Below are 23,531 nucleotides of genomic sequence, written 5' to 3' on the forward strand. Positions count from 1 at the left end.
AGCCCCAAAGATTTAGCAGCTGTACTGAGCTCCTGGATTCTCTTAACAGTGTCTTCTGTTTTATTAATAAATAGACCTTCACCATCAAAACGAAAGTCTTAGATTATGGACTTAACATCAGGAGTTACCATAGCCAGGTGCAACAACAAATGGCTATAGCAGAAGCCGTTTGTTTTGCCTGGGCAGGTTTTCAAGAGCTGGTGGAAATTTTTCCCCTAAGGAAAAGCTGATAATGGGAAAAGCCGGCCTGTTAATTACCTATCTTGAGGGTCATGGCACCTGAGGTGTACACCTTCCTACCAAATCTGTCCAGCTTGCTGCCCTCCTTGTCTGTGAGGCAGAGTGGGTTGCTTGCTGTATATCCCCCAAAGTGATGTCTACAATGGCTAAATTTGTGGATGGTTGAGTAGAGGGAAAGATGTATTTGTTTCCTGTAAAGGTTATCCTTCTTTTTGGATGTGGGGTTTAGAGACAGGTTTGTCCCAGGAGCCCCTTGATATTAAGGAGCTTTTGAACCAGTGGAAGGGCTACTGGGGTGAGGGAATCTGCATCTATAACCCCAAGGCTCAGGTAAGGTTTGATAGGCACTTGCTTCTCTACTTGAAGATCTAAGGTGCCAATAAGAGATGAGCACAAGCCAGGGAAATAGTGGTTCATTGCGTTTCACAAACCATGAACCGGCGTGAAATTGCCCGGTTCGCGAACCGGTTCATTTGGTTCGTGAATATGTCACTTCCAGGGCAGCAGCAGGTCTGCAGAAAGCCCATCTCTCCACCCACCCACCCCCACACACACCATTGCCTAGGAAATTGCCAGGCTGTCTGCAGTGACTGACGAACCGAAAAATGAACCAAACGAAGCGTCCTAAAAAAATGTCAGTTTATCAGAAATTCCCTCCAACAAACTGCTGATTCACAAACCAAAAAAAGGCCCAGTTCATGATGAACTTTGGTTCGTATGTCAGTTCACGCCCACCTCTAGTGGCAACTAACCTTAGCAATTGTCCTACGTAGAGTCTGCTATCCATTAAAGGAGACACGATGGGTTTCAGGAAAGGTCACCTCCAAGTGATGTAGTGGTATCTGGATCCACCAAATCATCAACCAAATCAGACAAGTGAATGCTCTGGTCCTCAGGGTAGCAGTTGTAAGGGAGGGGCTGATGAGTATCAAGTCCTTCTAAGTCTCATTGCTGGGATGGAGCCTGAAGCTTGCCCAAGATCCAGTGCTGACATGTCTTGTGGAACATCCTGATCACTGCAAAGCTAAAGCTGTAGCTGGTTGTAATGAAGCTTAAGGGGAGCACTGATAGATCCCAATGTAGGGTCCATTGACTTGGTAGTAGGGAGGCACAGAAGTTGGTGGTAAAGGTGGTGATATAGTAGTAAAGGCCACGTGCTGTTCAAGGGCCCTTGATCCCATCACCTTCTGTATAGCCTTAGGTAAGTAGTTACTGCTACAGGTTGATCTGGAATAGCAATGTCTGGAGCAGGATCAATATATATACAACTGTCAGTATGAAGAATGGCAGCTTGTGGAATAACAACGTGGAGAACAGTAAGTTGGATGATGTTGGGACTGACGATGATAAGACTGCAAGATGGAGAGCGATGCGGGAGCAACAAGACAGAGAGTAGCACCTCTTGAACAGCATTCCTCTGAATATGTCCGACGGTTGCTACCAGGGGGACCAAGAATGGTGGTGGCCATAAGGTTGGGTGGGAAAGCCTCAAGTATATGGAGTGTGCTCCTGTGACAGGAAGAAGGGGATTTTTGCACCTTTTTGTAGCTGTAGAAGTTTTTGAGATCCAGTTCTACACAGGCACAGAATCCCATCAGTGTGATCCACAGAGACTACAAAGAAGTGTATAATGTTGATTAATTTGTGTATCTACAGTTGATGTCCCCTAACCAAAATGGCCCAGGCTGTCAATCCTGTTAGATCTCAGAAGCTAAGCAGGGTTAGTCCTGGTTAGTACTTGAATGGGAGACCATTAAGGAAGTCTGGAGTTGCTAGATAGCAGAAGGCAATGGCTAACCACCTCGGTTTGTTTCTTGCCTTGAAAACCCTCTGAGGGTCACCACATATCAGCTGTGACTTGACAATACTTTGCACACACAACTGATATGTGTCTACAGTGACATTCATGAATATGGCCTTTCTATAAGCAGATAATTGTTTACATGGCGGAACATTTGATGACACTCCCATCGGCAATCTTCATAGTTAGTAGGAGGCAAAGGTTTAACATTTTACTGAGAACTACTCTGTAACGATACCAGAATATTTTATTCTCTTCCCTCCCCACAAAGAGTGAAGAGATTTCTTGTTGACAGGCCACTAAACTCTCTATATTGTGAAATTAAGCCTAAAAAAATAAGCTAAAAATAAAATTGCTTGCCTCTTTTAAACAAACAAATCAATTGAACCATCTTGTTGTAGAGTCTTCTGAGGGGCCAATATTAATTACCAGAATGGTACACACAGCTGTTTCATTTTTTATGCTATTTCCATTCTGGTTTGTTATTATCAGCAAGGAACTACAACATTAAAGATTTATTTAGCTGTGGTAGCTCTGACTTAATGAATTAGAAGTAAAATTCTAAAATCCTATGCTGGACCTCCCTAGTCTCAATGATGGAGGGGAAGGAAATTTTCATCTTAAGCCCCATAGCCAGTTTTCAGGCAGGTTACAGACTACACAGAAATACAGCATGGTGAAGAAATACTGAATGTTAAATTTGTGAACAGTCAAGAGCGCACAGGATTGCATCCACACATTTCTGCCCTTCTACACACACACACACAGCATAATATGTGCACGTGTATCAGGAGGTTCTGACTACATGATCAGGAACAGAAAATACAGATCATACAGCATGTAGGTTCCATGAAGATATTGTTTTGAATGCACCGAGGTGGTTGGATTCTGTGGGCATGATCCTGAGCATGCACTTGCTCCACACTGAGACAGTTGTAGAATTTCTTTCACCTTATGCAAGAACATTTGCCTTTCACTAATATCCTACTATTCAACAGATAATCATGTACCAAAATAGGGGAAAAAAACAACCTCTCTGTTCCTTGCCAAAGGCGATAAAGAATGATAAGCAGCTAGGAAGGGTCTCTTGTCTTCAGCCTTCATTTCATCAACTGCACTTTCCTTCTCAGACTACCGTGCTTGGGGAGCTGTTCCTTAACCACCAGAGTGGGTTCGATACATCAGTTCAGCTAAACCAGCATCTGTCAAGCCTCCAGTGCAACTTTTATGGTAACGGCACACTCGGGGGGAGAAGGGGGCATAAAGTAGCCACAGCACTGACATTCTCCAGCTGTGGCCAAAGCAGGCCTTGATGTGCTGGGTGAGGGAGGGTAAAGAATGAGATGACATCACACGTGCTAAGTAGGTATTATTTATTAAGGCTTGTATTCTCCTAGAGGAAAAAGTTAAATCCGATGCTGTCCATTACTCCTTACACCAGAAGTAACAGTCCAGAGACAAAGCTATATATTCTAAATACAAGTCTAAATGATACAGCTTAAATTTCATTTAAATTGGAGGTCCTTTTGAGTAAATAGTTTTCAGAAGATATTTGCTTTCTAATAATAAGTAAAAGATCCTCTACGATACACGTGCAGATTTGGTGTGCTAGAGCAACAGGCATGAGCCCCAAGAATTCATGCTTAATTTTGAAACTCCGATTGGTGGCTAGTTCTTCAACAGCTCCCTCATTCCACAAAAACATGACAGCAAATTCCATTTCTTAAAACAGTAGGCTTTTTTTTTTTACTCATCCAACAGAAAAAACACACACACACTGTCAATTTTAAACATCTGAAGCATAATCCATCATATAAATCTGTACTAAGATTCTATATTAAAGCTCACCATTATTGGTATAAAAATTTAAATGGCATTTTTGAGAAGTGAAGAAGGAAAAAAAAGATTTTAAAAAACTGATCATCAGAAAGATGAAAACCAGCCTAACAAAAAACCACATTGCCCCCAAACCCCTGTAATGTTGACATTATTTAACTGATTAGCTACAAAGAAAACAAGACAATGACTGGAGAAAGAAACATCTCTCAACTTTTGTAGGCTAATAAAGAGCACAGATGCTCGCAGAAGAGCACTGGTTTACCAAATAGGGAAGAAAAACTATTTTCAGTCACTGTAAGGCCACAATCCATGAGGAATATTTCTCAAGAAAGCCCCGCTGAGCTGATAAGAGGCAGGCAAGAGCACAATTGTGCGTTGGAGCAATTTTCATGTATGCGGCTTGGACAAGAAAGGGCCTTGTGAATTACACTTTTCTACAGGACAGCAAAGAGTGTACTTTCAGCATTGAAAAGAAAATCAATCAATTAGATGAAAATGTGAATTACTCAAAGTGATCTGAACCCACTGTACTGATGTCAAATTCTTAGACATGCTTGGGGTTTTTTATAAACAAGTTTAAAATGAAAGATTCAGTTTAAGGGTTTTTATACTCCCCATGAAGAATCAAGAGCATTGTGGGAAATGGTGAGACAAGAGGATCTGTAGTACACAGATACAAATTAAGTTGAATTTCCAGATTAGAAACATAATTTGTGCTGAAGCCTTTGGGAGACACTAATATTTCCAGAATATTCAATTATAATCACATATTCGAGGAAACTTTTTAACCAACTTAAAGTTTTAAAAAACCAACTGGTAACACCTTTATTAATGGATTCTACAGCATTTTACATAGAAAAGATACAAATTAACGCATATTCACCTGGGCAAAAAAAAATTACAATGTACTTATAGATGCAGCCATTGAATTTCCCCTGCACACGCACACACACAAAAAGATATCGGAGCTGAAAGCTATTCAGTCTTCTGATGCCAGAATACAGCACCAGGGTACTTAAAAAAAAATTCATTTCTCATAATCAAATTTAATATCAGATATATATATACATATATATCTCAAGCTATATATGTCTATTCTTACTGTTTACTTCGATTCTGACGTTCCTGTAAAGAGAAAAATACAAAGTCAGAATGCAGGAGGGGAAAATAAGCAATAACAAATCAAGTCCTTGCATCAGCTTTAACATACAAGGCTACTTCAAAAGGGTATCGCTATTTGTCTCCTGCAGCTAGAAAAAGGGATTTTGTGGCACCTTAAAGATAAAATTGTGGTATAAGCTGTTGTGGGCTAATACCACAATAAACTTGATGACTTTTAAAGGACAAGTTATGGCAACTGCTGCAGTTTTAAAGCAGTACATTTGGTCTTTATTGCAACCCCAAACTATTCTGTTCAAATTTTAGGAATACTTTATACATCCTAAGAAATTGTATACAGATAAGAAGCCTTCCTGAAATGCAATAGCATGTCTTCATTAAGAACATCAATATTAAGAAGATATAACCCTGGTTTCACGGTTTGCACACGCTCTGCATTTTGGTATCAAGTCAAATCAAACTCCATTCAAGACCCTCTCATTTCTCCATTTGGTAACGCACAGCTCTCTAGCACATTCTCTGAGCAGTTGACTACAGGGGTAAAGGGAGGGGAAAGAGGACAGAGAATTGGTTGCAATCTTTACAACCACAAAAAAAATTGTAAATGGCAGAAGTGTCCCTCACCACTGAAAAGCTACCAAACACTGAACTAATAAGAGAACTATTTATATTCTGAACTAATAGAATTATTTGTATTAGGCAGGAAGCTGGATGCTTCTTGAGATATAATAAGCACTAGCCAAAAAAGTGGCACTACTAGCTAAGCAAACAAGCCATCTAAGCAACACGCACCCCAACTTCTGTATTGCTAGAAACACTCTTCTCCCAATCACACAAAGCTGAGGAGGCACCTGGAGCTGTAACAATGGTGCTGTGGCAGGATTTGTAGTTTTCAGCAAAAAGAACCCGTAAGGGCTTTGAGCAGAAAGAGTATCAAGGCCACCTCTCTCAGAAAAGATTTTACAAAATAAGCCAAAAATGGCTTTTGGCTGAGGGAGTGAGGGAAGAGCCCCTCACCTCACACACACACAGGAGCTAGAAAGAGGCAGTAGCCTTCCCAGCAGCGTGGCTCAATATGGCTTTCATGCCACAATGTACTGCTGTCAGGGTCCCTTGGCAGGCATTTTCTCCATGCTGAGTAAGTCCCTGCAACGCACAAGCTTCTCTTTTAAGCCAGAACACACATTTTGTTACCATTTATAACACACTGATAAGCATTTAACACATGAAATCCCTAAATATTTACTATGGGTAACAGGAGAACTCCAGGGCAATGTGGCAGGTGACCACACCCCACTGTTCTAGTTTTGTGAATTTGTGGGCTTTTGTTAGAATCCTGATGCCCCCTTTCCAAAAAAAGGTTTAATAAATTCACAATATGCAAGTATTGCGGCAAATGTTCCCAATCAGTTTCTATATGCTGATTTTTCTAAGGTCTTCCCCATTCTCGTTCATGGGGTTGGATCCAGAATGAACTGTCAATTTCCACTGATCCCCGCCCCCACCCTTCCAACCACGGGCATCTCTCATGTTGTTTCTCAGGGTTGCCTCTCTCTCTCTCCTAGTAGCATCACTTTGTGGAGATCAATGGGAGCAAGGGGCCAGGAAGTTCTATCAACGGCTGAGAAATTTAGTCTCGATACAATCCACGGTAATAATTAGAGACTGCTAACTGTAGGCGATCGTCTGCCATGTCTATGAAGAGAGATACTGATGGCGTGCAAATAATACACTCATTAGATGTGGCCCTTCGGCTGACAAGTCATTCACAATCCAGCCATGAGGAACATATTCCAGCCTCCTCTCCAAGACTAACAATTCCAAATGCAGAAGTTTAAACAAATGCTATTCTGAGATATACAGAAAAAATTACTGCCATCTACGGAGGCTTTCAATTTGCTTTTAACTGCAGCTTCCCCAACACTCCCATCATGCCACACCACCTTCAAATCAGGTGACTTACTGAAGGCCCAACAAGCAGCTCTTTTGGATCTTTGGTGCTAGGACAGTCTGCTTCTCACAACCATACCCTTTTCAGGAGGCTACTTCGGCCATCTGCGGATTCTCTAAACATGTTTGCATCCCAAAATCTGACTGCACACTTTTATATTTTCAGGGGGACTATCCCAAAGCTGTAACTCAAGGTAGCCCTTCGCTTGAAAGTGTTTGTTTTGTTTTGGAAGCCAGAATTGTTGCAGAACAGACTTCAAAGTGTACTGACCTTACAAACATTATTGTTTGAGACTATGGCACACGCATCTTATTTTATTACATCCATCACAAGCGTGTTTTAATTCAAGCTTCAGCATAAACCCATAAAGCTGGATTTTTTTTTAAAGTATGCTGATATAAACAAGTAGGGTACAATAGATTTTGTGGCTGCACAGTCCAAAACTCCACTCAATAAAAACAAAACTGTGTGTTATCAATTGGAGAAAAGCTTATAGAGTACAGCACTTGACAAGCGTATCTTTGGTTTTACAGTAAAGTGGAAGGCAATTAAAAGAGCTGGTGCCGGTACAATGAGCTTCTACCAACAAAAGCTCACTCTAGGAAGATAGTATAAGCAATAATGTGAGACGGAAGCATTTCAGGTAACTCTGTTAAACAGAGGGTGTTTGCTCCCTTTTTGCTGCAGCCTGCTGCGCCCCACAAAATCCTGCTTTTGGAGGTCAGAGGCCACTCAGGAAGAGCACAGGGAGAGGGTGCCGCAGTCGGAGAGGAAAAAAAATCTGTAGGAATCCCACATAAATGCTATTTGCACATGTGGAACAAACAAACCTCAATCCAGTGAAAAGAACAGAGGCATTCCACCTTAAATTCTTCCTAGGGAGCAACAAATGCCCATCACATCCTCAGATATGCCTGTAATTTATGGACTACACATACCTTTAAAAAAAGGTATTAAAATGAAAACAGGATCTCTCAGATTCTGCTCAATCTGGCTCATCTGATTCTGTGTTATCACTGTGGGCAAGCAAGAGTTTAAACCTTTAATTACCTAGAAGAGTCTTCATTTCTTGCAACCATTCCACCCCCAAACCAAGTGTACCTCATGCTGAGTTTGTGGCTACCTAGAGAATAAGCAGAAAGGTTAACCTCCAACAAAGAAATGGGGCAGAGTTGAAGCCAGGAAGAGTGGGAGAAATGGGCCTTGGTAGAGGAATCCTCAGACCTAGATTTTCTCAAAAGCAGTTGCCCCTGTTTGGGTCCTGAAAGCCTGAGAGGGGAAAATCTTCCTGACCTCCGTGACTTCCCCAGATGAAGTGTGAAGAAGCCTCATTAACTGCTGAGACACAACAGCCACCGTGTCAATTACAAGAAAGCCTAAGAAAAGCAGCAGAAAGGAGCCACATCCCACTTGTGGGACAAGGAGTCATCATGCTCCCTTACTAGAACAAAGCTGAGGGCACCATTCTTACTGTCTGCAAAGTACACCCATGAGCCCAGGATCAAAGGACTTGCTATCTTATTCCCACTTCTACATCCTTTGTTTGGGCGGGAGCCAGATTAAGTTTCCCACTAACTGAAAATGTGGGGTAATTTCCAACAGATCCCTTTTCCTACTACAGACATCCCCTTTTCCTCTCATGCTGCTCCTGAGGGTTACCTATTTCTATCACCACCCCAGGCAAAGAATTTGGGGGAGATCAGTGGGCAGCAGTGGGAGAGAAGGAGGAGGGAATATTCCTTTCCACAGACAAAAGTACCTTGCATGAATGGAAAATTTAGTTGAGATAACCTTTAATTCCCCTCCAGCTAACTCCAAAATTCACTAAATCTATTATCATTTAGTGCTGTATGTATTCTATTAATAATACTAGCAAATTTCATTATGTAATAGTTCAAAGGTCTGAGTAATTTTAGTTTTCTTATTAATGCTTGTCTGTGCCCTGACTTAAACACAAGGCTGCTCCCAGCATGTGAGACTAAAGACACAAGCCTTGACTGGAATCAGGTGCGCCATTTGAATCAGGGTGCCTTCACTAACTGGGGATAATTCCTTGCAAGTAACCACATTTCTCAACAAACAATACCAGTTAATGATCCTAGTTCCTGGGAGGGGGGAGGAGGGACTAACCTCAGTCAGTGAAGGCAACCACATTTGGACATCATAATTGGAATTAGCTGAAGATTTGTCTTCAATCTTGTCAAGCCGCAAAAGGGGAAGAGGGAGAGAGCATGTGAGCCCAATATATAAGCAAGTTTGTGCACACTGAACAAACCGAGATTTATTTATTGTGCCTGATACCGATTGCTCAACTCTACTTTGCTGGCTATTCCTTAATGTTATCCTCTTGACTATCTCTGTAGTTGCGGGATTCTTTCTGAAAAGCACCTCAATTCTCAATCTACTCACAATCCATTGATCTTTTTTAGAGCTACAGAAATAGTGCAGCTGCCACCAGCCCCAAGTTTTTTGGTACGGTGATAAGTGAGCAACATTATTACATACGTCTGCCAATAACACCACCGTCACTTACCCCTATGAGACCACAGCTATTAAGAGCAACATTCTAATCTGTCTCAAATGTAAGCCCACCAGCAGTCACTTGCCACTCTGAACTATGGAATAAGGATGTATGTTCCTTTTTACAGCAGAAACATTTTTTTACTCTTTGAAACTCTTGCTCCCCCCACCCAAGGAATCCAGATTCCCTTCATATGCACTTTAATTAAACAACTTAAAGCCAGTTTACCTTCCGCACCACCTCCTCTTCTTCCTGGCGCTTTTCATAATGAGAAAAGTCATCAAAGATGGAGGTTGTGTGCTTGTACGTAGCAATAATTTTAAGCACTTGTTTTGCTTTTTCTAAGGGCACCTCCTGAGTGTCGCGGGAGTTTGTAACTGGCTTGTTGTCATTGTTCTCCAGCCTGATGTGTCGCAGCTGGTTGTTGGGCACATCTTTCACAAAGATCCACTTGACGTCAAACTTCCCCTTCCACTTGTCCTGAGACCAGACACCAGCACTGGTACCATAGTCCACCGGTGACTTCATTTCTGCCACGCCACAGAAATGACCACTGCCGTTGACGCTGAAGAGCAAGTAGACTGGGCCTTTGCTATTCATGGAGCGGAAAGCACTGTCCAAACGCTTGTTGCCGTGCTCTGTGCTACACCAAATGGAGTATTTGATAGAGCGGTGAATGTCATCCTCAGAATAGCTCTTTATTATGAACACACGTCCATTTTTAAGGTTCCACTCAAAATCCTTCGGGTTATAACTGTGAGCAGCTTTCAGCTTTTCAAGAACAGGGTGGGATTCACCGCCAGGGATAGAGTTTGCTGGAATACTCCCAGGAGAGTTACTCTCATTGCCGGTCCCTCCGCTTTGGCCAAAAGCTGCATTTCTGTTGCGAGGTGCCACCCACCGATTTTGAGGCGGGGGCGGCTGAGGGTTCTGATATGGCAGCTGGGTCAAGGGAGGTGCCTGGGCAGGAATAGGCTGAATAATCTGTGGTTGTGGGACTGACTGAGGAGATGGAATCTGCTGGGGAGTTGGAACTTTGGCCACAGGGCCTTTATTGTCCCAAGTACCTATATCCATATTATGTTTTATGGGTGGTGGAGGCAAAGCCCCTCCTATTACAGGCCCACTTTTTGTTTTCATCTTGGGCTGAGGTTTTGCAGGTTTGCTAGCAATAGCAGCCCAAGAGGTTGGCTTCGACACTGGCAAGTTTATACTTGAGCCAGCATTGCCAGACAAAGCACCTGCCATCCCAGCACTGTTTACCACAGAACCTACTGTTTTCACGGCGGAGGTTGTGACATCCCCACCAATCTTCAGCCCAACCATTCCCTGTTCAATGCTATTCATCCCAGGAGCTTTATTTAAAGTATCGTTGTGAAATCCTGTCTGGCCGTCCACAATAGTACCACCCAGAGAGCTGGGTGGGTAGCTGTAACTGCTCCCATAAGCTGAGTTTTGAGTCTGCTGCCCTTGGGACCCGCTTGTCCCCCAAGCTGAGAAAGCTGGATTTTCAGGGAAAAAATTAAACCTGTGTTGGTAGATGTTGTTCCCCAGTCCCCCAGGCTGTCCAAAAACAGCATCATGCATGAAGTGATGGTCGCCATTACTGAGCTGTCCATAGGTAGTGAGGTATGGGATTGGAGGGTCTCCTCCAGTTGACCACGGTGCTTCACTGAGAGAGTAAGGAAAGCCGATAGATGGCGGATAGTAACTGGATAAGTAAGGATCTGTCATTGATGGATAGCTGTTATTCTGTTAAAAAAAAAGAAAAGTAATTTCAGATTCAGATATTCACAAAGTGGAAATGAAGATAGCAGAAATTCTTCAGGAAAGCTTAAATCCCCTAGATTCTAAACTTATATTATAATAGCAATCAAATGCCTTCTATGATTTAAGCATTGCCTTGCTTTTCAGTCATTCTGTCTCCCTAATTACAACTGATAAAGAGGGGTGAAGTAAGTCTGCAGAAATAAATTTATTTCGCTATTTATATCCCGCCTTTTCCCCCAGCGGGGGTTCACAACATTCTCCACTCCTCTATTTTATCCTCTACAACAATCTCCCTGTGAGGTATGTCAGGCTGAGAGCATGTGACTGGCCCAAGGTCACCAGGTGAGCTTCCATGGCAGAGAGGGAATTTGAACCTGGGTCTCCCACAGATCCTAGTCTAATGCTCTATATATACACCACTATAACACCCTGGCTCACAGAAATCTCTCTCACCTTTCCCTAACACTTTGCTGGGATAATCAAAAAGCTGTTGCTTAAAGTCAGGGGACTCTCTAGAACAATGTAACATGCTACACAGGGAGCAGCACCAATAAAGGGGAACTGGTCAAAATCCTCTGCTGTCTCAAAGCACAGTGTTTTGGAAAGTACACCAACTTGCTGAGGCAAGAAGCACAACTACTTCCCAGGGAAGGCAGGAAATATATCCCCTTCTACAAACTTGCTCTGTCTGCAGAAACTTTGATCCAACCCCAGGTTATTTCTCAATGCATAAATCTCTCACACAAACTGCTTTCACTCATGAACTTTTCACTCATGAAAATCACAGCCTTCTGCTCTTTCTGTATACAAACTTCTGACTTTTCGCATTCTGAGAAAAAAGCTTCACAAGACACATATTCTATAATGCTAGGATTTATCTATCCTTCAGTTCTTAAAAAACCATCACCGAGATTCATTATTAAGTATTTACTTTGCATAACTGAATGGGGCAAACTCCATGGACTTTGCTGCCATTTACTGTTCAGAAAGCATAGAAATTTCACACCCAACTCCCTTTAAGCTCAGATTCAATTTGCTCCTAACTATTCTTACTGCAAACCGCTTAGAATACTTTGGTTATTTCCCCTTGGAACTACAGTATGGGTCTTCTTCCTAGCATTCCTAACTTGTTTGGTTCACTTCTCCAATGAGAATTCTGCTGCCATAATTAGGAGCTATTTTGATCACATTCAACCACAACTCTTGTTATACTGCAGGTCAAATTTCTTGCCCTTCCTACCAGCAGTTAGCTACTGGTGGAAACAGGATGCTGGACTAGATAAGTCTTTAGTCTGATCTAGCAGGGCTCTAATATTCTTCACTATTGCATGGCTGCATTTCTAATTTCTTGTTCTTCTGTTTCCCACAACCATAGTTCTTATCTTTTCAGTCTTATGCGTCCTCCCCCACTCTTTAAGCTATCTCTTTAATCTTATAAATCTCTTCCAGATCTCTTCCACAATGCCCCCTCCATTTCTAGTTTTGTATTTCTTCATAAAACCCGCCGTGCCTATTTCACCCTTCTGTAGCTCCTTTCTTCCTAGGGCTCTTCAATCTCCTGCTGTATGTGTATTATGCTTACCTCCCTTCCGCTTATTCTTTGCATACTCTGATCGGAGAATCCCCTTGGGGCAGCAGACCTTTACCACCAGTTTCTATTGTGCCATAACTCTTGGCGCTTAAAGTAATAATCACAAGAGCAGTAATAATAAGCATGAACATACATGTTACTGCTGCTCTGAGAAGAGGGAAACCGAGGGCATTAAAAACATCAACAGCACATGTTGCAACCGTTTTATACACCAGATTTCCTGAAAAGGGTACACTCTCTGACGTAAACACTCAAATTCTTTAGAGTTATCAGGACAATATGGATTAGCATTTGGAAACTGGCATCAGTGAGTTTTATTTCTTGCCACAGGATACAGCAAGTGCAAAAAAGCAAGCATGAATAATTCACATGAAAGGACCAGTAATTCCTTCCTGCCAGGAGACATGCCTTTGTGCTCCAAAGCCACATTTTTATCATGTGGCAAGCTGAGAGCTTGCACAGATCCAGTTAGCTGGGATGTCCACTGCAATCCACTGCAACTAGTAAGTGCTCTACCCTGAAACATTTCTGATCTCATAACCATTCTTGTATATTTGTTAGTCACTGTCTTGTGCTGAACATTTCCATGCACAACTGCAGCGTAATGAAGCAGCCCCACCAGTCATCTTTGCAAAGTATCCCATATATTTTGTTTGGCTTATGTCACATGACACCATAGAGACCTCCTACTTACTGCATTCCAGTAACAAAACCCATACAAACATCAGCTACAAAATTAGGAAAGAAGGGAAGGGGCTCCCAATGAGATTGTCATGCACAGCAAAGGGGTGGTTTGGCTGCTTCCTCTTCCCCCGTGGCCTCAGAAATGGCATCGAGTATTAAGGTTCAGCCAATTTACCAGTAACTTTTAAGAGGTTCTGCTCTTTTTGGGGCCTGCAGTTCCCACAATCAAAATCTTACACGGTCAATATCTCATTTCTAGGATTTCTGATGTTCTGAAAACAAGTCACAAAATGGCAACATTGCCTTCCTAAACATTTTTGCAGTTAGAGAGTAAAACCATGGTGTGGTGGGAAATGAAGTAAAACTATGGTGTAGTGGAGCCAATGCTCCAGACGTTAGTATAGCCCTGCCTGTCCACTCTACTGGCAAACTTCATCCATGTACACAAGTAGGGCTATCTACAGAAAGCAGATCATCTCACAGGTAGGCACTGGCCCAACAGCTGTCTGCAGAAATGGGAACCATGTTGTTTGGCATTATTGTGTCACACATTACCGTGGGCAGAACTACAATGAAGAAGATCACAGCTTTGGCTGGAAGTTCTTGATGGACTTCTTCCAAGCCACTCTACTCATCTCTCTCCAAGACATGTATTCACAATACAGAAATGAGGGGGAGACAGCCCACAAAAGATTCAAACCCTGACAATACTGGTATATGAAAGCCTCCACTGAGAAGTATGGATAGTTATTTTCCAATGCAAATTTGGAGGAATATGAACTGGAGAGAACACAGCTAAAAGTCGTTTGCTTTTGGATGGTCTACTAAAATTTGCAAGCGCAACTGGTGCAGCATGATACTGATGTATACTCAAGCTTAAGACTCTAAAAATCGACAGTTTAATTAGAATGAGTTCCCATAGACCATCATGAATGTATAGTATTGGCAAATGAATGAAGTATTTTAGTAACAGCCTATTTTTCGTAGAACGTTGAAACATACAGATTTAAAAGAACATGAAGGCAATCTACACCAACACCTTGCATTGAAGCAGTATAACCTATAACATCTAGGTTATGCCGTACAACTAGCAAAAATCAGGAAGGAGCATATCATGATACGTCAAGGTGTTTGAAGAGAACTGTTCAGCTGATACCCAAGGTAAGGGATGCATACTACCCCATCTGACCAAGAACTAACACAAAATTTTCTAACCCCATACAAGATAATAATTTAGAAAAAGAGTGGAGAACGCTTAGCAGAGCACCCTTCAGGAATCATGGTGTTTTGCATCATAAATTTTCTACCGGGAGGCACAATTTTCACCAATTCCCTGCCCCCCCCCCATTTCAGAACCATATGTTGGGGATCCATGAAGGAAGGGAATTTTGTAGTAGGGACATGGCAAAAATATACCCCCTCAACTTCCATAAACAGAAAACTTTTGTAAGATCCTAACCACTGTGTTTCTAATACAGTTCTCTGCGGAGCCATTACCCACTCTGCACCCACACAAAAAGGCTTATTTCAGTTAAAGGGGTTAGCAAGATGCATAGAAAATAACTTGTTGTGGTCTGTTAAAATCTGTTTGTCTTCAAAAGTTCACTGGGCAGCCTCTGGCAAGTCATAATACTTATGCACTCACCTCAAAGCTATGACCAGAATAAAATGAGGCAAGAATTTTAAGGCACTTGGCAAGCTGAAATGTCCAAAATAAAATAATGAATATAGGATCTAAAAAAAAAACTGAATGAGAAAAGTCACCCCAACTTCAGGTTTTCAATGATGCTTTAATTATTCAAGTCCTCTTTAAGCATTCAGCCAAGTGACTTGCTATTACTTGTGAAAAATCACTTTGCTTTTATACAGCAATATTTGGTTGAAAACTACCAAAGTAATGCCATGCCTTAAACGTGGACAGGACACATTCATGGAGAACAGATCTATCAGTGGCTACTAGCCAAGGTGACTAAAGGGAATCTCCACATTCAGAGGCAGTATACCTCTATATGCTAGTACTGGGAGGCAATATCAGGGGAAGGGCTCTCAGCATCTGTGACCTGTTGTCGGTCCTCCAGAGTTACTGGCCAGCCCCCGTGTGAGGCAGGATGCTAGACTCAATGGACCACTGGTCTGATCTGGTAGGGCTCTTCTTAAGCTCACATCAAGACTAGACTACTGTAACACACTCCACAGAGCTCTCCCCTCTAAGGCAGCTCAGACAGTGGAGAATGCTGCAGCTTGGTTATCAGCTGGAGCATGCATATTCTGAATGTACGGCCAGCACCTACACCAAGGGATTGAGTGCTGGATCCAACAACTCCATACATCACCACTGGAACAGTTGCTGGATGCAGCTCATCGTGCAAACAAGAAGCAGGATCTTCAGCTAAGGAACTCCTGAGCCAAACTTTTGAATTCTCACAAGGTGATTAAGCATAGGTTAAGTTTCAATTTATTTTTCCGAGACACCTCTATGAGCGTTCAAAACAGCAGGTATCTTGACGGGAGAAAGGTAATCCGCAGAGGAAATTTTTGTGTGTGTCATTTCTAAAGTGTGCCAAACTTTGGGCACGCTGCTTTACATTTACTTTAAAAGTTGACACTTTTATTGTTAGGTGAGAATCATGCTTCGCCTTTAGCATCTTGAACAGCAGCAGCTGACTGTAGCCAACGGGTCCAGCATGACATCAGACAAACAGCGACATTAAGGGTGAGGAGGAAAAGGAATAATTTCCAGTTTGTTGGCAATGGCACCTTATGGTACCAGAGAAAGAATTCTTGTCCACAAAGAAAATGTAGGGCTAAAATGACATGCAGGTTCAGGAGTTTTACACACAAGAGCTGTAGCCTTCTGAACAGCAGCGTGCTTGAAATTACACTACGATAGCCACAGCAGCATTCCTAGTAATTATGAGCACTGTAGAAACGCACATTACGAAGTAGAATGTAACTGCCGGAAACAGAGCGTGTATCAGTTACTTCTGTATAAATACTTTCATTTATGGTTTTTATACAAACAATCAATTTATCCAAGAAGCTACGGTGTGATTCCACCCCCCAAACCAAGCTTTGGCAGTCGCACTACTAAAAATATTCTACTGCATCCAAATGCCTATTAAGTAGCAGTTCTTGGCCCTCAGATTTACAAGCATTTTAGGATATTAAAATGCTCTGCATTCACTGCAATAGGAACAATAGTTTGATCTTTACATCTGCGGCAGACACACACAAAAGCACAACATTCTGAGTGGAACTGGAACTGGTGAGGGGGTTATTCATTCACCAAAAATGAGCAGGGGTGCTACACAAAGTGTAACTGTCTTTTTCCCTTCCACTTTATTCTAGAACAGTTTCTTTTTAAAAATGGCAGAGTTCCTTGATTCACATTCCCGCCAAAAAACGATTTTAAGAAAACCCAGGTTTTTTTCAGCTGCATTGACTAACCTGATTTGACTGTCCAGAAAGGTAAGGCTCAAAATCGTTGTCATGAACTGTATCCTTTTGATGAAGTGAACCATTTTGCACTGAAACAAAAGAGCTAGTTACAACATTGTTCATTCTGAAGTTTCAGCAAGAAGCATATGCTAAAGTGTACCAACAGTACATGCAAATAAGTATTTATCCTGTGGCACTGTCAATTCTTACAGGGGTCAGATTTCAACAAGACAGAAAAAAAAAATCACTTGCACTCTAAATGCTACTGCTGGTTATAGAACTAGTCCGAATAACAGTTACTGAGCAAGCTGGTTTTTCAACAACCAGCCACAGCTTCTGCAAGAACAGGACTATGAAAACGGAACAACTTGGCAAGCAACAGCAGACATCTAAAGGGCTTCAAGGGTAGAAAGGCCAATAAAATACTGGTGAAGCGGCCTTTAAAATTTTTCAGTACTAGTATATACAGTGGAAATTTTATCCTTGTTGACAGGTGACAGAAATAGCCTTACCTACTCTAGTCTAGCTTATGTCCAGTAAAGCATCTAGAACACTACCAAAGCTAATTAAATAGAGTAGTATCTGCAGTAAACATTTTTAAAGGTGGCCTAGAGAGCTCTTGGAATTCTTTGGAAGATTACCAGGAGCTTCTCAATGAGCTCATCACTATCAAGGTTAACTGAACGTTTGCTTATTCATTTCAATTTTGAACTCTGCAGCTTCAAAGCAATTGTTGGTTATGTCCTAGGGTGTGCACACAGTGCACAGAGGGAGATAGCAAGGACTAACAAGACCAGTCAACACTCCACATAAACCCTAGGGTACTGTCATGTCACAGAATACTCTGTAGTGAACTGAATTTCCATTGCAGATATGCAGGGGTTCCTCTGCTGACCAGCTGATGAGCAAAGAGTTTTTTTAAGGCAGGAAGTCTGAAAACCACTGACTTTTAAGAGCATTTGAGAGATCGAAAAAGCTTTCATAATGCAAGCTAGAAGGCGACAATAAAATGCTTAAGGATCAAAAATTATTTACACATACAAAAGTCAGAAAGGCGTGTTTGCTATGCTAGATGTAATTTAAGCTTCATTAAAGCTACAAAAGTGTTTGACACAAATAAGATGCCTTAGCCTAGAACAGTCATAGTACTTTGAATAGCTCTTCAATAAGTCAGCAAACCGAGAAATATTCTACTTCCTGTTTATTTACAGAATCGTAAACCTGTTTAAAGTATTCTGCTGTAGATCACCCTCTGGGGTGATCTAGAGCAAAAGGCTTTAATAGGAAGCACTAGAAACAAAATGTGAATGTTTAAATGGTCTTATTCTAGAACACCAGCGGTGCTAATCTATCTCAACCACAACTGTTAGGTTTGCTTAAACCTATTGAAATCAGTGGGTTTCAGGGTGCTTAACCCTGTTCTGGATTATGATCAGAGACATAAAGAAAAGTGACTGAATGGCCCAGTCCCAGTGAAAGTTACTTATAGAAACTTTTCACTTGTCCATTGTGTTCTCTTCCTTGAAGTGCTTTACACCTCTTTAAACAGCTATTGTATATGGTGAAAGAGAAAATTCTGGACACTGACATAATACGAGATGATAGTAACAGAGCATGCAATTCTTTGAGGTAACAGAGAAGACATTTTTGAAAATGTAAATAATATTGTTCTTGTGGCTTTGATATACTGAAATTTCAGGATGGAATCAACTATAAATCTGAATTTAAAAGATATCACATATGTAGCATTGCAAGCAGGATTGTTTGCTATCTATCCACTCTAGTTGTATCAAGTATTGCAAGGCTACAAATGATTCTCTATGCCATCACGCACTCAGGGGAGTTTGAACTTTGGGATAAGAGCTCCAAAAATAGTTTCAGTGGAAAAAGAGCAGTGATGTGTTAACTCCCATGACCATAATCCTATAACTACCAACAAATAATCTCATGACAGAAAAGAAAGTAGCCTAAGTACAAAATGAAGTTACCACTTTTTTCCTTAAAAAGAACAACATGATACTGTTGCAAAAGCATGCACCTTTGTTGTTTAAAAAAAACTGTGAGAAAATGCCTGCACAAAAAATGTGCGAAAATGCAAATAGCCTCCAAGACTCCCAATCTAATGTTGTGGCTTACTGGAAATTTAGCCCATTCAACTCCAGGAGACTTCCAGGAATCCACACCCAGGATCTTAGTGCATATATTTTTAAAGCTCTGTTTCATCAACAAGAGCCAGCTATTGCTACTTACGAACAAAATCCACCTCTGCTTTCAGAACATTTTAAGACATATATATATATATATATATATAAAAGATCAGAATTTTCCTTACCTTTATTATCTTGTCCTTTCGGTCTCTGTCATACCAAAGAAGAGGATAAAAAAGAACAGATTATTTGTCACATGCTGAACCCTTGGAATAAAGTAAAACATCATTCTAATGTAAATATATTGCAATTTATAAAATATGGTGCACACAATTCTACAGTCTACAGAAATAAACAGGAGGACATCCTTCAAAAGCATCTATATATACAATAACACAATTCCTAACCATTATCCTTTTTGCTTCCTTAAAAGCCACTTGTCTGATCAACCAATCCATATACAGAGTGATCTCAGAGTGACTAATACAGAAAGTCAAGGGCATGGATATGTACAGTGTTAGGAATTCTAAGGAATCAGTACAAAGAGCATATAATTATTATCAAAGCCTGATAGATTTAAAAAGGAAGCAGCTGCAATTTCCAAAATGACCCTAGAGAAGGGACTGGGAACCAAACTTCAAGAGAAGATGCCAAAAAACAGAGCAAAGAAAAAAGAGATGTATATAATTCCTCAAAAGGCTAAATGACAGAATGTATACCAGATATATTACAATCAAGGGATGCACTGTGAGGGAAAGACTTCAAAGAAGAGAGAGGCTGACTGCTAGTATGACCACCAGGATACCGAAACCTACAAAAGGAAAAAGGGGGAGAAGAAGTACACCTCAAGTCTCAGACCAAGGAAATGTTGGGGAGGGGGGGGCAAATTTCCAAGTCTGAAGAAAGAAATACCCACATCTTGGCATTTAAGAAGCATTTATTCAGAGAACAAGAGCCTGGGACAATTGGTGAAGTCAGGGAAACTCCCCACACACAAAATCAAGAAGTGAGAAGTGGTGCATCAGAGAATGACACAGAAAAAGATCTACTGTACATGGGAAAGTTAACACCACAGCCAATGGAGGACACTTTATAAAAGGGTAGCTACTGAGAACAGATAAAACCTTGCAATTAAAGTCACAGTGCCATGGAAATCAGAGTCTCACCTCAGTCATGAACTCACCAGGAGGCCTCTAGCAAGACATTTTCTCTCAGCCTTAGCTTCACAAAGCATAACAGAAAGGCAATAATCCAAATTTACCTTACAGGGCTATACGAACAACTGAGAAAACATCAAGCCCTTTGAACTGTTTACAAATGCTTAATATTCTATGATGAAAGGGGGGGAAAGTAGTGCGTATTTGGAGCCTGAGCCCTCCTAAAACAGTCAATCCTCCCCCAAAGCCAAAGGCAGAGGAGGGAAAGGGGCTTCTTCAGAGATAACAGACCCTTTCTAGCTCCGGACAATGCTTTTAAAAGAAAAACAATACTCCAAAGAATAAGATGGGGGAGAAATAGCTGTCTCAGGCAACACAGGAAAATGAAAAGCAGTATTTTTAAAGAGAGACTTAACACCAAAGTTGAAGAATGGCGTCCTATAGACTATGTTCTAAAATCAAGAACAGCCTTGAACTGCTTTACTCACAGACATCCAGTAAAGTAATGGGGGGGGGGGGATGACACATGCCAGCTAAACTAAGTAAGGAAGTCAAGACAAGACAAGGCCAGACACAGAGACAGAGTGCTGGAGCTAAACATAGCAGCTACACAGCTTTGGAGTCTGTGATAGTGCAGAGATGCTAAGTTTTGGAACACACACAATACACATCCAAGAAAAAAAGAACTGAAATTCTTTGTTCTCCCAGAAGGATCCAATACAACAGCTACACTAAGGGCCATTTTACACAGGGGCAAGTACAAGTTTGCCACACTCAACAATTTCAGCCAGAAACAACAAACCTACTTGGACCACGAACCACCATGATTTCCAAGGTAACAGCAGACATCTAAGCTCCCTTGACTCTCAAAAGCTCATACCTTGGAAATGTAGCTGGTCTTTAAGACATTACTGGATCTAGATCTTCCTCTGTGACTGCAGACCAATATGGCTAACCAGCTGAAACTATGCCTAAGATCACTGTAGTAATACTAAGGGCTACCCACCTGTACCAAACCATCACATAACTTTTTGAAAGTGTGCACTTTCAGCTTTTTAAGACACATCTCCTTCCATCTAACACGGCATTCAAAGTAACTCAGACATGCTAAGGGTAGAAGCTGCTGAACTATAAAGAGACAAATGTAAATAACTAGAAAAGAGAAGAGGGAGGAGGAGCAAAACTGAATGCAACAGGAGGCATTTGCAAAGAAAATAAATAATGAAGACACATGTACTGAGAAAGGGGAGGGTCTGCTAGCACCTTAAAAACCGACTAGATTTCCAGGGGAAATGATCAAGATGAGAAGCTGTGTTAGTCAGTCTGTAGCAGTAGAAAAGAGCAAGAGTCCAGTAGCACTTATAAGACTAATAAAATGTGTGGTACGGTATGACCTTTATTGAGTCACAGCTCACTTCTTTAGAAGGACTCTAGATTTCCAGGATATGAGCTTTTGACAGTCAGAGCTCCAACAGACAGGCATGCACTCCCAAGATCTTGCAGCTGGGGGAGGGCTTGCGGAGCGCACGCACAAAGAATTTGAGCCCAGTGACACCTTAGAGACCAACAAGATGTTAAATCATGAGAGAAAAAGGGAGCTCTGACTCTTGAAACCTTACACCCTGAAAATCTTGTAGGTCTCCAAAGTGCTATTGGACTCAAATCCCACAGCGCCTCTGAGGGTGTGCAAAGTATCTGATGACGGGAGCTTTGACTCTCAAAAGATCCTACCCTAAAAATCTTGTTGGTCTTTAAGGTGCCACTAGACTCAAAGCCAGCAGTGCCTCTGAGGATGTGCAAAGTATCTGAAGAAGGGAGCTTTGACACTCAAAAGATCCTACCGTGTTGGTCCCTAAGGGGCCAACGGATTCAAATCCTGCAGTTCGACTGCAGACCAACCTAAAATTATCTACGTACAGAGAGACTTGAGATAGAGCGGAGGGAGACGGCAAAGGAAGGTTAAGGAAGATGGAGGGGAGGGAAAGAGGGGGCTCATCCATGCCTAAATTCGCCTTCTCTCTCTCCCCCACCCATTCCCCGACTTACCTGGGGGTCAACGCTGGTGGCAGACATCTCTCATGCGCCCTGACAGGAGGAAGAGGTGGGGAGGGGGAGGGAAGGAAGGAGGGGGCGTGGCCAGGCACGAGAGCCCAGGAGGTGGGGGGGAAGGAAGCCGACCGAGAGGCGCGGGAGCGCGCGCGCGCAGGTGGCCTCCCCCTCCCCTCGAGGAAAGAGGAAGGCGTGCGCGCGCGCGCACGGGGGGGGACGGGGAAGGAGGGGGGACGTTAGGCGGGGGGAGGGGGGAGGGGAGAGCCGCCTCCCCCTCCCTGCGCGCGCGCGCGCCCCCGTTCGCTCCCTCACATCGCCCGCTCAAATAGAAAAAAAAGAGGGAGGCCCGCCGCGCGAGCTCGCCTCTTTCACCTCAGGGGTGTGCGTGGAAAAAAATGAGGGGGAGGGGCGACGGGCTTCTTTCTCTTCGAAACCGGCGGTTGGGCTGAGGGGAGGGAGCCGCGGCCTGTGAGGGGAAGGAAGGCGGCGAGCCGGAGGAGCCTTCGAACTCCAATGGCGGCGCGGGCCGGGCTGCGGTGACGCCAGCGCCACTGCCGCGCGGGGCCTGCCGGGAAGAGGAGGAGGAAAAACCTCCGCCAGACACAGGAAGGAAGGGGGGAGGGGGAGGAGTGAGAGCATCACCTGTCGCGCAGGCGTAGTGGGAGGGGGACGGGCGAAGGCGGCGGCGGTGTGGCCACGCCCCGTTTTTAAGTTCCCGCCCAAATGGCCGTGTCCGTTCGCTCGGCTGCGGGAGGAGAGAGGTAGATTGATTGGCAGGGAGAAAGGCGGGACGTCTGACTCAGACGGAGCCAATGGGGAGAAAGAGCTGACTGAGGGGAGGAGGTAGCCGATCGGTTTTACCTCAGGCGTTCACACGTTCGCAGCAGAGACGTGCAGGGTTTTCCTGGAGACGACGGGAGGCAGCGGGACAGAAGAATAAACAGAAAATTGCTATGCAAAGCAAAAAATTTGTTGAAACCCTCAAATTCTTGTAGATCCAGAGGAGTTAGCCGTGTTAGTCTGTAGTAGCAAAATCAAAAAGAGTCCAGTAGCACCTTTAAGACTAACCAATTTTATTATAGCATAAGCTTTCGAGAATCAAGTTCTCTTCATCAGATGCTTGATTCTCGAAAGCTTATGCTATAATAAAATTGGTTAGTCTTAAAGGTGCTACTGGACTCTTTTTGATTCAAATTCTTGTGAATCCTCTGAAAACAGCTAAGA

The 23,531-nt window shown here is 42.6% G+C and overlaps 1 protein-coding gene across 3 annotated transcripts; it reads right to left on the minus strand.

The window, feature by feature from the left end:
* Positions 1–3,397: 3,397 nt before the first annotated feature.
* Positions 3,398–22,863, minus strand: YTHDF1 (YTH N6-methyladenosine RNA binding protein F1). Of its 3 annotated transcripts, none has more exons than XM_054980069.1 (6): positions 22,305–22,863; positions 19,287–19,311; positions 16,964–17,043; positions 9,700–11,223; positions 9,081–9,146; positions 3,398–5,005 (listed from the first exon to the last, which is right to left on the minus strand). In XM_054980069.1, the coding sequence occupies exons 1-6, from the start codon at positions 22,329–22,331 to the stop codon at positions 4,979–4,981; spliced, it is 1,749 nt and encodes a 582-aa protein (XP_054836044.1). In that variant the 5' UTR covers positions 22,332–22,863; the 3' UTR covers positions 3,398–4,978. The 3 variants fall into 3 exon arrangements, with proteins under 3 accessions (XP_054836044.1, XP_054836046.1, XP_054836045.1); XM_054980070.1 differs by lacking the exon at positions 3,398–5,005 and adding an exon at positions 5,012–8,073; XM_054980071.1 differs by lacking the exon at positions 9,081–9,146.
* Positions 22,864–23,531: the final 668 nt, after the last annotated feature.

This window comes from Eublepharis macularius, chromosome 5 (genome assembly GCF_028583425.1).
Source record: "Eublepharis macularius isolate TG4126 chromosome 5, MPM_Emac_v1.0, whole genome shotgun sequence".
NCBI lineage: Eukaryota > Metazoa > Chordata > Lepidosauria > Squamata > Eublepharidae > Eublepharis > Eublepharis macularius.